At 34.8% G+C, this 17,900-nt stretch overlaps 1 protein-coding gene across 1 annotated transcript in view; it reads left to right on the top strand.

The window, feature by feature from the left end:
- MTA3 (metastasis associated 1 family member 3) overlaps positions 1-17,900 on the top strand; it is a 131,813-nt gene that overhangs the window by 74,442 nt on the left and 39,471 nt on the right. Inside the window, exons 9-14 of the mRNA XM_070948489.1 lie at positions 750-938; positions 3,949-4,023; positions 6,700-6,758; positions 7,441-7,565; positions 7,911-8,062; positions 9,050-9,272. Of these exons, the coding sequence (XP_070804590.1) occupies positions 750-938; positions 3,949-4,023; positions 6,700-6,758; positions 7,441-7,565; positions 7,911-8,062; positions 9,050-9,272 (823 nt within the window). The remainder of the gene's footprint in view (positions 1-749; positions 939-3,948; positions 4,024-6,699; positions 6,759-7,440; positions 7,566-7,910; positions 8,063-9,049; positions 9,273-17,900) is intronic.

The raw sequence follows: 17,900 nt of genomic DNA, 5'->3' as shown, positions 1-17,900 counted from the left end.
GCAAAAGACTGATCCGTGTTTTGGTGTGAAGTCTGATAGGTTACACCATATCAGGGCAAAATAAAGCTTGTATAAAGAAATTGAGAGCTAAGATAATTAAGTCCAAAACAATATTAGGCTTACCATCCCGATTAGATGTTAAAACTCATTGGGTAACTATTAATGTTGGAGAGTCTTCAGTCAACTCTCATCAGCATTTCCCAAGAAAACAGTGTTCCATAGAAATTGCCAGCAACTCCAGATGAAGCAAAATAGTCATCAAGCCTGACTCTTCATTACTGATTTGCTGTACTGAAATAAATTTGCACTTCAGTTCATGACTCTGCTTTGATAGGTTGATTTGCTAAGTCATAATACCATGTTGAAGATATACACAGTCCTAACAAAACACATGGCAAACTCCTTGAACTGAACTTGACTATAAATCACAGTCCCAGCATAGTTTGATAAAAGACACGTAAACAATTGTATGATATAAGTGTTGAAGGTAAGAATTCCCTCTAAAACCTATGGTAGTTTAATTCTATTAATTCCATTGGTCTTATTTCCTGCCTTTCCAGTGTTTCAGCAGTGCTCCTTATCCATGCTTCCTGACCTTGAATCAGTGATGTCTAGCTTCCTGAGAATTACTGGTTCATTGCTTAATTCTTATACATGACAGGTCAAAATGATTCATAGTAACATTTAATCCAAAAATGCATTTAATATATTGTTATTTAATACTTTTATCTAATCCTTTTCATTCCTAGTTTCATGCAATGGATACATTACATAAGCACAACTATGACCTGAGCAGTGCCATTAGTGTTTTGGTTCCCCTTGGAGGTCCTGTTCTTTGTAGAGATGAAATGGAAGAATGGTCGGCATCAGAGGCTAGTTTGTTTGAAGAAGCCCTAGAGAAATATGGTAAAGACTTCAATGACATACGACAAGATTTTGTAAGTAGACATATCTAAATTATTATTAAATTGCCCTTAAATCTTTTACAGCGTTGTGTTCTGACCCAGCTACCCAAACCCAACAAACCCTTTGTATTTAAATCAATTATTCCTTTATTAGGAGCGCAAGCAGCCCCGGCAAAAAGTTTATCTCTCACCTTAGGCTAACAAGTCTGCCTGGCAAGGAGATGAATAGTTGTCTGCCACATCTATTCATCTCCACCCCCTTCCTTTTATCCCCAGAGCTAGGGTGGGGCTTCGCTAACAGCAGTGGCTCTTCCGTCCCAAGGATCGGCCCACAGATTTCCACTGTTCTCCTCTCCTCTCCTCTGCCTTCTGTGCATCCGCACGTCAGGCTCTGGGCCCAGCTATTCCTCCTCTTCCTCATCAACCGCCTCCAGACCTGGGTCTGTTGACTCTCCATCTGAGGACTGATGGATGGTCCAGGTTCCACCTCTGTCTCTCTCCAACAGCTCCATTCCCTCTTCCCACTCAGAGCTCTCAGGTTGCCTTGATGCTGACCCTGACTCCCATGCCTCCTCATCTGATTAAGCTGTTGGAGGGGCCGGCGGCCAACAGGCCACAACACGTTGTTTTCCTATTCCACAATCAATTAAACTAAAGATCTGTTACTATGAGCTTATTTTTCTACATAAGGGCAGTCTACTACAGTACCTGATATGATGGAGGTACTTAGACCACTAAAATACAGTAGTACAGTGGTCTAAAGCACCTTGTTATTAAGACCAGCTGCCTGCAATTACTGCAGGTTCGAATCTCGCCAGGCTCAAGGTTGACTCAGCCTTCCATCCTTTCTAAGGTAGGTAAATTGAGGACCCAGTTGTGGGGGCAATAAGCTGACTTTGTATAAATATACAAAAAGGATGAAGGCTATTGCTTAGCACATTGTAAGCCGCCCTGAGTCTCCGGAGAAGGGCGGCATATAAATCAAATTTTTTAAAAAAATCTTCAACAATTCTTGCTATTAGGGCTGGGGATCTTGGAAAACAGCAAGGGGGCAGAATGGATAAATCTCCAATTGAAAGTGTGCAATACAACTTTTTTAAATACATCTGTAAAACATACTTTTCAGAGGTATAAGGATTACTGTATTCTTGTATGCAGGATTGAGGGACCTGGGATATTGCTGAACTATACTTCCATTATGTCTCGTTTGTCGTTCTGAGTAGTGCTTTTGTCATTTCTAGTTTAATGATATTAGACAGGCCGGAGGTTTTCCACCTCTTTCATAATGCCACACTTTAGAAATAAACAACCTGAAGCAATAATCAAAACATTTGTAGTTTCTAATAATTTTATTTTTTATAAAAATATTTAAATAGTATTAGATATAAATACATTGAATTATGCCCATTCATTTTATTTATTTATCAGGGTTATTACATGATGCAATACCAAGTGTAGTTTATAGTAATGAAACATAAAAATAAAAACATATACAATAAAACATTAAAAATTACAGAATTAGAATATGATAAAACCCAAAGTGCCAAAAAGTATAATCATCTTTCTTAGGCATTATGCATTACATTAGAATCTCCAAAACAGTTCTGATGTTGCTGGTTTCTGGAAGGTTAAAATGTAAGAGCCAGTCCTGGTTGAAGTAGGAGGCTGTTTCCAGTTGTAGGTGCTACCACAGAAATTCAGTTCCTGTGACTTTCTCCAGGTATAATGCCTCATGGAAATTGGGAACCAGCAACAGTTTCTGTCAGGACAAATGAGTTAAGCAGGCATTTTCCAGTTGGAGAAAACAATCGTGAAGATATTTCAGTGCCTAGCATATAAAACTTTATAAACTACAACCAGCACTTTGAATTGTCCTTGGATGTTAATTGGAAGTCAATACAGCACAGGTGTAATATAAATGAGCGAATGAAGGTGTACCAGGATAATGTTCCAGGATTCAACCTGGGCTCCAGAACGAGTCCAAAAGCTTTGAAGATTAATCCTCTGGTCCCGGTGACTGACCCAAATTGGATCCTGTAATATAAACTCATTTGAAGTTTCCAGTATTTTTGGAGATGAGGAATGTTGTTGGCTCTGCATGATTAAGCCAGTTTCCTAGGAGTTGGATTTGGCTGCACCAACTCAAGTTCATAGTTTTTGAGCTTGGAAAAAGAACGAGATTTAACAAATCTCCCTAAACTTGAAATTCAGAGCCAGGAAGAAAAGGAGAAAAACTCTCCTGTTTTATCTTTCATAATAGAAACATTTAAATAATTGCTATTTAAAAATCAGAAATCTTCATAGGAGACTCTAGCCATCTCTGATATATGTAGTACAATATAAGAGCCATTTCTCCTTTGTTTAGTACAGGAACAGATTGCTCCTGAAAAAGACCTAAATAGAAGAATTATTTTTCCCCTGGGGACAAAGTTTTCCAACCCTTTAACTGGATTTCTTACAGTTTTAAATTCCAAGAATAGTGGACAAGCGTACCATATTTTCCAGTTCTTAGAAGAAACGAAATTATATTTCGGTCAAGAGTTCACAAGCAAGCTCTTAATATATATTCACCTGAAACTATCAGAGGATCTTCTCTTTCCCCAACTGCGCTCATTGACATCAATTCACAAATCGCATATAGCTTAAATGACCACCAGGAGGCATTATATGACAGTTTTTGTCTCATTGGGAACTTGTCAAACATAGATAGTTGGAACCTATGGGGGTTCTATGAGTTCAAAACCTCTACTGGGAATCAGATGTATGGATCTTTGCACTTTAGATAATAGCATGTTGGTTTTAGAAGCTGTCCATTTACTGGTGTTCAGTGGAGATGCATAAAAAGATCCATTAGAATAGTATATACGGTCTACCTTCCCTTATCCTTCAGAGAAGAGTGGTACAGATGTTACATAATGTTATGCCCTTATGTCTAGGTTTTACGTGACTTTCATCTCTACAAAAAATAGTTTTTCTCCGATAGCCCAACTGTTTTTCATCATTTTCATTTTTTAAATGTAATTTTGTATTTAATGTTTTTCAGCTTCCTTGGAAATCTCTGACTAGCATCATTGAATATTATTATATGTGGAAAACCACAGATAGATATATTCAGCAGGTAATTTTTTTGAATTTATAACATTCAAATCTATTGTGTGATATAAAACAATATCTAAATGAACATTTTTAAGATGGGGCTTTCAGGTTTTACAAAATCCCTACATAAAAGGTTCAACTAAATGGGAATGTGCATGTAACATAAAGCCTTCATTGTCACTCCAGCTGGTTTGCTTTAAATCTGTGATGGTGAATCTATGGCACCTGTGCCAGAGGTGGCACGCAGAGCCCTCTCTGTGGGAATGTGTGCCATTGCCAGCTGCTCTTCGGGTTTCCGTCGCACAGATGCGCACCGGCCAGCTGGTCTTTGTGCGCACCAGAGCGCTGGAAAACCTCTGTGGGCACATGCCCACAGAGCATTTCTGTCCTTTCAGTAAGCACTGTATGCCTGCATGTACTCAAGGCATGGGGGCTGGGAAGTTAAATGATCTGTGAGACATTGCTATTGAATTTTTATTGGGTTTGCTTTTGGCTATTTTAGATTTTTACACTTTTGTTGATACTGTGTTTTGTATTGTTTTGTAGTGTGTTGTTAGCCACCAGGGGTCACTTCTGTGAGATGGGTTGCAATGTAATTTGAGTAAGCAGATAAATCTGGAGGAAACCGAGTTGAGAAATCATAGTTTGAATCCAACTTATTTGAATGATTTATTATCTAGTAGTTTATATAAATAATATGTGATCTACAGTTTCAGGATCCAGGCATAGTTGAGAAAGATAACTTGTCTTTCACTTTCTTCCTCTTGCAAGCAGAATAAAAAGGGGTATATACATGCCCAAAGTCTTCTACAGCTTGATTTCAGTCATCTGAATCCTGGGAGACAGTGAAACTAAGACATTGGTTGTTGTTGCCTTTCTCCATAAAAGTTTACAGTCTCATTGTGGCTCACTCTTTAGCAAGTCCTTACAGAATGAGCCATTTCAATTGCATTATACTTATACCTTGTTCTTTGGCTGTTTGTGATCCAATAGATGCAGAACAGAGTTTTTTCAACTCATTGTTAAATTAACTAATTCAACTAATATGTTTCAACTAATATGTTAAAGAAGCAGTTAAAGAGCAGAAGGGTCCATATTATTGCTACATACACAGTGGAAAACATTGTGAAAAAGCTTATCAGAAGTGGTAAATAAGGATTGGTGCGTAACTAAATTTTATACCATATGGATATAATCACACCTTCCAACTAGCTTTCCTTAGTTTCAATTAGTACAGAACATTATACATTCTTCCCATTTAAATAAATTTCTTCTGTACCATACAATGGTATTTTAACTTGTATGATGAACTTTGAGCAAAAATGTATTTTAGCTTCTGGGGGTGTCTTAGCAAGATGTGAATCAATGTTAATATGATTAGTTTTAAAGGTATGTCTGCCCTAGGTGTTTAAATGGGAAAACCTAACAGTGATTATGATATATTATTTTTAATGTATTTTTATTTACTGAATCTGTCCCCCCAACCTGAAATTATTATGGACTTCGTTATTTAATAAAAACTGTAATATGTGTGTGTGTTATACCATATTTGTGCATGTATATGTATTATAGTGATGATTGCAATTACTTGGAACATTTTAATAATTACTTTAGCAACGTCACTGTTTTTTGTGTTATTGTAAAAACTCACCTTAAAGAATGCTATAATGTTCTTTCTTTGGTTAACAACAGGGTTTTTGTTGATACACTTTTAAGCATAAGCAACAGATCTAGTTTTGACAGTACTGACTTTCAAATGTGTAGAAATCTGAGGATCTTATAGGAATTATCCTCGGCCAGCTTCAATTCTCCCTTATGTTTGTAAGCTATAAATATACATAAGGAAACCCACATTTCATTTGAATGCAAGTTCAACTTAAATTTGTACAAGAAATTTTTAGCTTAAACTATATTGTCAATTGAGAGAAACCAAATCTTTCAATAAAGATGTTAATATTTTTAAATAATTTTTGTTAAAAGTTTAAAAGAATAAAATCTAACACAATCTAATAGAGAATAAAGAAAACAAAAGGAAAAAAAGAAAAATCAAAAGTGCAGAAAGAAAAGATAAAAAGAAATAGAAGCTTCTAATTTCCTTTGCAGCAAATATAAGCATGATTACAAAGTGGTTGTACGGTTACCTTCCCCCCCCCCAAAAAAAACCCCACACTTTTTTCATTATCTATTTTTTTTTTCTAATCAAATTTGCAAGTCATGTGCACTTTTTTTGTGTTTCATGCAAAAAGTCTATAAGCATTTTCCTTTCTCTAATCAAGGAAGTGCATTTAGCTATCTGTGCAAGAAATGTTACTATATTGACATACTGCTTTCTTCTTATGGGATGCCTACAATGACTGAATGATTCTTAAAACAGCTTTGTTAAAAGTTTTCATTAAGGCTGCTGTTTTTAAGTTGTAATTAAATTATTCAAACCCAATGAGAAAAATCCAACGATGAGTACTCAAGTAAATAAAAAATCTGGTATAGTCTAATTGTATCTGGAAGGGATATCTAGAAGTGAAGTGTCGCTATACCAAAATCCTTTCCTTGATTGCCTATGCAGCCAAATCTCCATGGACAGAAGCCTCGGAAGCCTCTGATATAAGTCTTAAAGACTAAGCGGTTTAATGTAATATTTTGTACAACATTGTAATATTAACATTGTGTTAGGCACTAAATTATTCATCTTTTCTATTAGAAACGTCTAAAAGCTGCTGAAGCAGAGAGTAAACTCAAGCAAGTTTACATACCAACTTAGTAAGTATAACAAACACTAATACTTTTATTTTAAAATTAATTTCAGTGTATAGACAACAAATCTTAGGTTTTTTAATTGAAGAAGCAAAAAATAAGCATTGATAAAACTTTATTTTGACTCAGGGTTGACTCAGCCTTCCATCCTTTCCAGGTTGGTAAAATGAGGACCCAGGTTGTTGGGGACAATATGCTGACTCTAAACTGCTTAGAGAGGGCTATAAAGCACTGTGAAGCGGTATATAAGTCTAAGTGCTATTGCTATTTTAACATTTAATAAACTTTGGTAAAATCCAGTAAGACCCAGAATCATGTTTGACATTAATAAAATAAATTTTGACTACTTTTATGTAAAGGTATTACTGGACACTCATGGCTTTTTCAGCTTCAGTTGAGCTCCACAGGACTTTATTCTCCCCCACTCCTATTTAATGTCTGTACAAAGCTGCTTTTTGAGGCCATTCATTAGTATGGGGTTAAAATCATCTGTGTGTTGTTATGTCATTTATACACCTCTACATATTGATAATCTAAACCAAAGTCAGTTTGGTTCACAGCTCAGTTGAGTTGCCAACAAACCTTTGAATCAAACTCTCACATAGCTCTAGTAGTTAGCTAAGAATTTACTTAAAAATGTTTCTGCCATATAGCTCATGCAATTAATGCATGTGTGATCATTTTAAAGCAACAAACCGAATCCCAGTCAGATATCCAGCAATAATGGAAAACCAGGCGCCATGAATGGGGCAGTTGGAGCACCACACCAGACTCAGAACTCACTAATAGGCCGTGCTTGTGAAAGTTGCTACAGTAAGTAAAAGTGTGTGTGTGTGTGTGTGTGTGTGTGTGTGCATGTGCACGTCCTCAGAGATGTGTATGGGTCCTTTCTTCTGGAAGGAGCTTCCTCATAAAAGGGAGAATGTGAAGTGAATGGAGAAATCTAGTCACAAAATGTTCTATGTGTACATCATTCATCAAGAGTTTTAAGTATACATCAGTATGTATATATCATTTGTAAAGAAAGAGAGCGCAATTAGTCTATACTATTTTTGAAAAAGTATACTGTCATCCTGTGCCTCTATATTTATGTATAAATATGTTAGTAACTATTTATTCTACATATATTGACTAGATTTTATTTTCTTCTTCTTTTAGTTACACAGTCGCATCAATGGTATTCCTGGGGTCCACCCAACATGCAGTGTAGATTATGTGCACCATGTTGGATTTATTGGAAAAAATATGGTGGTCTTAAAATGCCAACTCTAACAAATGAAGATAGATTTTCACCCAATCAAACCACAGAGGTAATGCTTCTTTGCTGGTGGTACTTAGCATCTTTGCTACTTCGTCTTAATTCATGTGCGCATCTTTGCTATTTCGTCTTAATTCATGTGCTTCATTTTCCTTTGTAAAGATACAGTGTACAATTTAAAATTATATTTAAACAATTGTATGGCTTAGTCAGATAACTTTTACAAGTTTTGTGTATGCTACTAAATTACAGTATTTCCCAATTTAGTACTTTCCAAATGTGTTGGAATTATATCTACATCGTAGTAGTTACGTATGTATTTAGAGACATAACTTCCTTGAATAATTTCCTTCTTGCACTTCCCACTTACTTGGCCAACCATGCTGTACCCACATTCCATTCCCCATTCTGTCTTGCCTGTTTTCTTCCTGATACAACTCCAGATCATCAGTCTCAATTCTGACTCCTCTTCCTCCAGCTTGGGTAGCCTGATAAATTTTCATCATATATCTTGCCTAGTAGGGAAATGAAGTTGTTTTATTCTTCAGCCACAGCAATATGTACATCCAAGAGGCCATGGCTAAAGAAGAGGTAGCTGACGGAAGAGCAGGGAGCCAGAACATCAGAACCTCCTGTTGGATATTGCAAAGCGTCCACTCGGCCTCAGCCTCAGCCTGTCTCTTGTAAAACTCCTTTCTATGGAATGAACTTTTAGGTTTGTTCTTGATCATTTCAGAGGACCAGCACAGACGGAATTCAATGCATAGAGGAGATTCCAGACAGAAATGTGTTTAACTTCAATGTAATTTTTATTGTTGTTACTGTTATTATTGCTATTGTTATTTATTAAATGTATATGTCACGAGTCTCCCAACAACTCTGGGCAGTTATAGACTAAAAATATTAAAAACAAGATATACAATGATAGACCAAAAAATTAAGAGTAATTTATATTTAAAAAATTGATTTGTATAATTGCCCATCTAAAACCATTGGCTTTGGGTGGCAGTATTGTTATTATTGTTATTATTTCTTTCAGGATTCGTGTGTCCGAACACATATGTCACGACAAGCAACTCAGGGCATACCAGTCCGGAACACTGGTAGTCCAAAATCTGCAGTGAAGACACGTCAATCTTTCTTTCTTCATACTACATATTTGACTAAACTTGCCCGCCAGGTTTGCAGAAATACCTTACAACTGAAGCGAGCTGCAAGAAGACCTTTTGCCCTTATTAACTGTGCTGCCATTAGGGCAGAATGTAAGATGTTTCTAAATTCTTAGTTTAATATGTCATTATTCCAGCCACTTTCTGTTGTCTTTTTTTGTCCATTATTATTATTATTAATATTATTTTGGCAATAAACATATTTCTGTCTGTATTCCCTTTGTGTTAATTTTATTTTCATTTGTCTTGTCACCAAAGAAAGTTTTCTAAGACTAATGTAAGATTATAGAAAAAATAAATTTATTACTTACTGAATAATAAAATAGGTTTCTTAAGCAAATGATGGGCAGACTATCCTAGATTTGTGCACCTGCTTCAGATCCTTTTGCCATATATTTCCTTTAATTTCTCAATATTTAATTTATCTGGTGGAAAACAGGCTCACAAACTATTTCTTGGTAATATAGTATGGAGATTGATTAAATTGATTGTAGATCCAAACATATTGTCCATTGGAAAAAAAACATCCCATTAGTTTAAAAATGAAGAATAATATTCATGGACAATATTCAGGTTAATGGCACTGCACTTTATCTTTGGTAATAACCTTGTCTACTGGAACAGCAAGAAAGCAGGTCCAAAAAACTTTTTGAAAGACATATACTAGGACAGATTTCAGGATAATTTTATGAGTTGTCCTAATGACCATTTCATCACAAGAAATGAACCGTTTTTGAGGCAGCTGTAGGTTCTTGACAAATGTTAACAGCTTTGTGTAATGACAGTAGCAAAAACATAGGACCCCCGTCACATAAGATATCCCAAAGGTTAATCTTTTCCTTTTTGTACATTTTGTACTTCTCAGTTCACTTCCTCATCATTGGTCAGCTAATTGTTGTCATATGATTCTCACATTTCTGAGTGATGGACAAGGGAGTCAAAATGGAGTGGATTTTTTCAGTATCATTTTACTGGAAAGTGACTGAATAGACAAGAGTTGCTGGTTTATATGATTGTTTAAAACATTTTATTTTATTCATAAATTTTATGTGGTCACTCATCTCACAAACAAGTGACTGCGTGGTGTACAACAGAGCTAAAAACAATGTATACCAAACTAGGGAGGGAGGATATTCCATAAAACGGGCTACCCCAGCAGAAAAGGCGCACTGCCTAGGACCTACCAACTGTAGCTCCTTAGCCAGTGGGAGCCACAGCATACCCTTTCTGCTGGATCTGGTAAGATAGGTAGATGAGGGAGCCATGATACCTCATATAACCCAATCCTATGCCATGTAGGGCTTTAAAGATCAAAAAGAGTATCTTGAATTGGAGCAAGAAACAGACTGGTAACCAGTGCAGTTTGTGGACCAGAGGTGTAATGTGTATTCTAGAAGAACTGGTATCTATGCATTTTGCATTAGCTGAAGCTTCTGGAAAGTTTTCAAAGGCAGTCCCATATACAATGCATTAAAATGGTCTGGCTGGAAGGTGACTAGAATTATTTTGAAAATGTGAATTTTTTAAATGTTAAAAGTTGCCTCTTTTGCAAATTGAGAGTTGAAGCAACGGGGATAAAGTAGTATTTTAATCATTGAACACTTTTTCCCCAAAGTGTTTGGAAATTTTTTTAAGACTGTTTTCCATATTATTTTTAAGCCTTTTCTCATGTGTTTATTTCTTTTCACAAAACATAGCTCTCACACTTTTTCATTTATTTAAATTTTTCATTGATAGCTTTGCTTTTAAAGTGGGTAACACTTTTATGTAATATAATCCTTTTCTATTGCGAAAAAGGTAGAATTAATTCTAGGCATACAATAAATAACACACCATGTGGTACATTAGTGGATATGAGACTGAGGGAGACATAGCTTGATCCAAAGTCTATTCTTTGTCTCTAAGCAGGTTATACAGATTTTTCTGACCCTTCTACTACCCGTTTATGGTTCTTCAAAACCAGGTTAACTTATATCCAGTGGGATGTGATCAGTAATGTCCAAATGAACTAGTAATAAACTGTTCTACAATATATAGAGTAGTTTGTAAACATTAATTTATATAATTCATTTTAAGTTATTTGTACCATTAATATTCTTACAAGAGCTGGGTTAGGACTATTTTAGTTGGATCCATTTTTCTATAGAGATTTGGATCTTAATTGCTTGTGCAATGTGACAAGCATCCATCACAAGTGAACATAAATTCAGACAACACCTTAAAATTGTTAAGCTTTTAAATGTTTTATAAACCATGATAGAATGAGATAGATTGTAAATAATATGCAATATTATTTAACCTGTTACAATTTATTTCATTGTTCATGTTCTATTCCTTTATTTTTTATTGTTTGTGGATACTTGCACACAAAATCAGTATCACTGTTCTTGACAGTTTAATTATGCCATGTGATCAAATAGCAGCAAAATAATCAGATATATTGAGTATGATCAAATTTTGAGAACCTGAAAGTGTGTAAATTTAGTTTGCATATCATTTAGTTACACTGTTTTCCTTTGGTTCCATGATTTTATTGGGCTTTCTGCAGAATAGTGCAGTTATCTTTTTTTACTATTATATCTGCAAAGGAAAAGAAAGGTATACTATTAAGGCAATCAGTGTCTGGAGGGAAATAATAAGTAAACATTCAACTTTGTTCCTCCAAAAATATTTGGTCTTGAAATGCCATCTTTGAAAATGGCTATTTGCATACTTTAGATGTTGCTCTACAGTACTATCAAATTGAATCTTGAAGGTTTTGCTATTGTCAAAAAGTTTTTAAATAGTTAATCTTGATCCAACTTCTGGCAGACCATAATATAAGAATTAGTGGCATACAGTATATTTAGCTTCAATTACAAATTGCACCAATTGGTTTTAGAATGGTGAGAACTAGATATTCTGTTTAGATATCTTGTTAGATATGAAGATCTCTAAACATGGTGAAGCAGACTGGCGCCAGGTCAGCAAAGGAGACACCTTTGAGTAACCTTTCCTTAGGTATTCAAGCTACATGCTAGATATATATTGGAAGATGAGCATGATTTTAAAATTGGAGGAACAAACAATAACCTGCATATGCTGGTGATGCTACCCTGATAGATGGAAATAATATGATCTGCAAGTTCTAGTAATAGAAGTCAAGAAGCACAGTGAAACAGGGAGTAAGATTAAATATAAACATTAAGGCAATAACAATAAATGTGAGGCCAGTTTGTTGTGATGGTTAAGGAATCACGCTAGAAACTGCAAGACTGAGTTCTAGTCCCACTTTAGGCACAAAGCTAGCTCGGTGACCTTAGGCCAATCCCTTTCTCTCAGCCCTCAGAAGCAGGCAATGGCAAGCCACTTTTGAAATCTTGCCAAGAAAATTGCAGGGACTATTCTAGGCAGTTGCCTAGGACTATTCTAGGAGTCAAGGCTGACTGGAAGGCAGTGATAGTAGAGCAAGCAGTATTAGAACTGACAAAATACTGAAGTTTGTGTCTTTTAGGATCAACTATAAAGGAGTCAGATGTCAAGAAATATGTTGCAGATTAACGGTAGGGTAACAGATCTTGCACAGTCAAATGCTGTGATGTGTCTATCTTCAAAGAAAAGAGAACAGGATAAAAAGAGCGTTGGCATTTTTGAACTTTAATGTTAGAGAAGACTCCTAAGAATTCCATGGATAGTTGAGAAAAAACAATTGTAGAAGAAATCACTCACTTTGAGTGAATTCTCACTTTGAGGAACAAGTGTTCAGGCTCAAGTACTGTATTCTGCATACATTATGCAAAAGCCCATCCTCTATAATTCTGGAAAAGGTGGAAAGAAAAAAATATAACAGGATGACCATTAGAAAGGTGGATAGCAATAGGTACATTCTTGAAAACCCCAAAAGATCAGATTTGGGATAGATCACCCCAGAAAAGAACTGTCTCCATGGTTGCTAAACATTGTAACTGATTTAATGGCACATAATCAAGACTACAGAACTAAAAATAATTCGGTTCCTCAGGAATTTGCACAAATGGCAGTGCCGTGGGAATTTCTAGTTACTAGGAAAGTGTTAACATTGAGCTATGATCTGTGATTCTCACTGAATCGAGCATGGTGCAAAAATCTCCCTGTGTAATATATGGTGTTGAAAATCCATTCTTTGCTATTCATATACCTTTACTTACATCTTTTTCCCATTCATTCTTTTAATGTTTCTTGCCAAGGAATCTCCCTGAGCTTGTAAAATGTCAAAATGAAGAATTAGTTGAAAGTGAAGATAAGGAACAGTAATAACATGGAGAGCACCTTCAGATGAATAGAAGGCAAGCGGAAATGAAGAAGGTCAAACGAGGAATAAGTTAGCAAGGGAAATAATTTAGTTTGCCAATTTTCAGCATAAAATTGATCTATAATGAAGTTTATTACATTTGAGAGTAAAGAGTTGCATACTAATGTGTTTTTAAAAGCTTTTTAAAAAGTGTTCTCATAGTTTTTAAGTGTGTGTTTGAAGATAAGCTTTTGCAAATGATTAAAAATGCCTGCAGTAAACCCTGAATCCCTCAGAAAAAAAAACTACTAACTTTGCAACTAAAATATGTTCAAATATCTCCAAAATATTAAACATAAGGATTACTGTTTGCATCTTAGGCTGTTTGTACATGTATTTGCACAAGCTGTTATGAAGTAATATTCATAACATTCTAAAGATTTAACTATAATACTTTTTGCAGCAATGACATCATAGTAGAATATGACACTGCATAATCACCTGTATCCCCCAAGAAATTATCTTTTTTCTCAGTGTGCAACCCTGGAGAGAAACAGGTTGCTTAAAACAGTATTTTTCAAACTTGTCAATTTTAAGATGTGTGGACTTCAACTCCCAGAATTTAAAAAGTCCACACATCTCAAAATTGACAAGTTGGAAATAACATTAGAGATGTTGATATCATTGTTGATACCAATGGTACCATGAATAATTGGGGAATCTCCAGAAGGGCATTATTGTTTTTAAAATATTGTAAATGTTTTTACTCTTCAGGGAAATTGGTGACAAAAATATGTTCAAATCCAATGTTTAAATAATATATTTAATTATATTATTAATGGGAGAATGGAGAATGGGAGAAATTCTTTGCTGCTATTCTTGTATTTAACTGCAGTGTTTTCAGCTGTAATGTCCCTCAAATGCACACACACACACACACACACACACACACACACACACACACACACACGAATGAACAAACAAACAATACTTAAAAAATAACAAAGAGAAAACTAGTATAGACTTGAATTAGACCACACCCAGGGCAGATTAACTATTGTTCTACTAGAAAAAGTTAATTTGATATTCAGTGATGACAGTTTAGAACTTTCAGCATTAGTTATTAGTTAGACATTTCTATTTCCAGGAACTTAATATTCATGCAGGGCCATTTCTGGCTCAACAATAACTCAAAATGATTTGCCACTCCCACATTTCAAATGTTTTAATAACTTAATGGATTTTCTATCAGGATACATATATAACAGTGGGAATTGCACAGAAAATGGGCTATGCTTAGTTTGGTTATAGGAAAAATGTGCAAACATTTTGTCTGCCATGTGATCATTTCACATAAATGCATTTTCAGCGAAGCCATTAAAAATACTATCTAATTTTCCTAGATTTGTCATCTTGCCATCTATAAAGCAAATGAGCATGGGTGTGAAGATTAGATTTTTGCGCTTGTTAGCTTGAATTGCTTTCAAACTGTCCAGTCTTTCAAAATAATATTTGCATGAAATTTGGAGAAAGCACTGTAGAGGCAGGAGGGATTATGAGTATAAATATTAAAATTAGGCCAATAAGAATAACTTGTATAAATGTGTCTTATATAAATAACGCATTTGGAGACAGATGAATGTAGTTATCCCATATGCAGTCATGGACTTTTCAATAAGTCCCTACAACATTTCTTTTTGGGTAGAAGTAGGATGAGGATGGGGTAGAGTTTGGGATGTTGTTTTGTAAAGCAGAAAAGTGCATGACCTTCTGAATCTCCACTTGGAAATCTTGACTGCATGACTATGTGCCATTAAGTCATTTTTGACTTCTAGCGACCACACAGATTTTCTCCATTATAATTTGTCCCTTACCTGATCTTTTAGATCTCCCAATGGTGCCCTCATCACCATTGCAACTGAATCCATCCACCTTGCTGCCAGTCATCATCTCCCCCCCCCTTTTTTTTTACCTTTCCCATCATCAGAGCCTTTTCCTGAAACTTGGAAATCTACTAACATCACCAATAAACAACTGGGACTGAATACAATTTTCAAACAAAGTAGATGTTCCAGGGTGACCCTAGTCAGATTTCAAAGAACTAGACACAGGATTTCAACATATTGATTGTCCTTGTTCTTCTTTTAAAGAAAGGTGCAGATATTTTCCTAGGCAGAAATAATTGAGGACTTTGAGGAAAAAGCCAGACAAATTTAATAAAGAGTGGTGGAGATACTTTGGGTAGAGGGAAATCTTTATTGTACAAGAACTCTTTGGTAAAAAAAAATAAAAAAAATGCAGCACAGCTAGGGGCCAGGGGCTTTCAAGATAATCAACAATGATTTGGAATTCGAAGGTAATGATTTAACTTTCTTCAGCCCCAATTTGGGATTGAATGGACTTGGCAACCAAGAAAATTCAGTGCTTCAATATTGAGTAGAAACACAAATGGAAAGTTGGAAGATCAATAGAAAAGCTACAGCAAAGGAAGAACATGATACCTGTTTGAAATTGCATGAGTAAAAAAACAATTTTGATTCTTACTAGTTTGATGAAAAATGACAAGGAAGAATCTCAAACTGAATTTATCCTGGGTGGAAAAGAAGATATACAGTATTTTAAGATGCTGAACACCATTTTCAGGCACTGGATTAAGAGAAAAAAATGGGTGAAAGTATCTCAAATGTAATTGACTCTAGATGCATGCTGAAAGAACTTTATGATTGTAAACAAAGCTACTAAAAGTCAAATTTTGGAAATGAATAAAGAAGAATTCCAAAGATGGATGAACCTGTGTGTTAGCAGATTATTCTCAACTCTGTTAAACTCAGAACATATTTCATTTCCTCCCTTGTAGAGAAATCCATTACTACAGCATCCCCAATAAGTGACCACCTAGCCTCTGTCTAAGCACTTCCAACAAAAGCAAAATAGTTTGCTTCATTGTTGAGCAACTTTTACTGTTGGGAAAATTTTGCTATCTTCTGCCCTCCCTGTTCCAAGGATTTAAGGTTACGGTTAGATGATGCTCAATACATTCTTATTACATAATTGTCTAATCACATAGATTTTATCAATATTTTTAATTCTTTTATCTAGAAATGAAGACTTAACAAGATCTTATAGTAAATTCCTTTTCTAATTTATTTATTAATCTGGAATAATTATTGGAGATAAGAGTCAGGAAAAAAACAGAAAAAAAAGGAAAGGAAAATATAAAATAACAATCTGAACCATTTGGGATTCATATATTTCAAATCTGTCCATTGCCTGATTTTCCAAAGATACTCTTCCTCATGCTGATGTTATGAAGTGGGGAAAAAATTGTACCAAAGTTCATGTAAGCTATATAGATGTATTATGTATTTGTTTCAATATTTAAATGGAAAAAAGAACTATTGTAAGCTTATGAATGAATTCAGTTATTGGTTTTATGCTGAATGCCCTACAGTTTTTCTTTTTTTATTTCTCATAACAAATTGTGCTCTGCCATACAAAAATCTCAAACCTGGAAAGTATGCAGTTCAGATAAATTATTTTTCTCCATTGTATCTATGGTTTCTAGAGAATTTGGAGTGCTATTTTTCATATACTGAATTAATGAAGTAGGAAATGTATAATCTTGCTTCTCTGCTTGTGAATTTCTACTGAAGCAAAGTTGGCTTAAACTATTTCCTTTTTATCTGAATTTAAAAACAATTAGCAGATTGAGCAGAATATAGACTGATAGAATTATATTGAAAATGCTTGGGCAAACTATTCAGTTTTGAGTTCCAATGTTTTAGTGCATCAAAAGCATAATAAATGGCCATTCCTAAAAAAGAAATCAGTCTTACAATATGCATAATACTTGCATAACAACTCATCCATTATTTAATTCCATAGTTAGGTGAATTAAATGCATTCTCAGATCCAGTAAGCCTGACTTATCAGAAGCTTCTTATTCCTCAATACTTTAAAACTTTCTCTCCTTGCATAGCAATTAAAATAAAAATTAGGTTATATAGTTTACATGCATTATCTGGGTTTGGCAAATGGAAAGATTTTAAGATTCCCTTAGTATGGCATCATGATGCATCAAATAAACTTTTAAAAGTTATTTACATCCATTCAGATTTAAAAATCCTCTTCCACCAAAATTTTGAACTTTGAAAAATTTTAGAATGTCTTGGTATTGTTAGTGCTATGTGCTACACTTTTAAGTGCCTTCAATATTTGCTTTGAACATCTTCAGACTTTGCTGGTATCTTAATATTCCTGAATTCAGAAGTTGCTCTCTTGATACATGACTGGGCAACAGTATCCATATTTCTCCCTGATACCTTTTTAATGAGTATTTTTCAATATCATTTTAATGTACTGATATCTATTATATCATTGCTTATGTTGTAATCTGCTACTAGATGCTTTGACATAGGAGATTAATTAATAATAATTTTGAATGTATTGATGTATTCATTCCCAAACCAGGC

The sequence above is a fragment of the Pituophis catenifer genome, unplaced genomic scaffold (genome assembly GCF_029215685.1).
Source record: "Pituophis catenifer annectens isolate HBS135680 unplaced genomic scaffold, rPitCat1.0.hap2 SCAF_1, whole genome shotgun sequence".
In the NCBI taxonomy this organism is placed as follows: domain Eukaryota; kingdom Metazoa; phylum Chordata; class Lepidosauria; order Squamata; family Colubridae; genus Pituophis; species Pituophis catenifer.
This window is presented reverse-complemented; position numbering and strand designations above follow the sequence as displayed.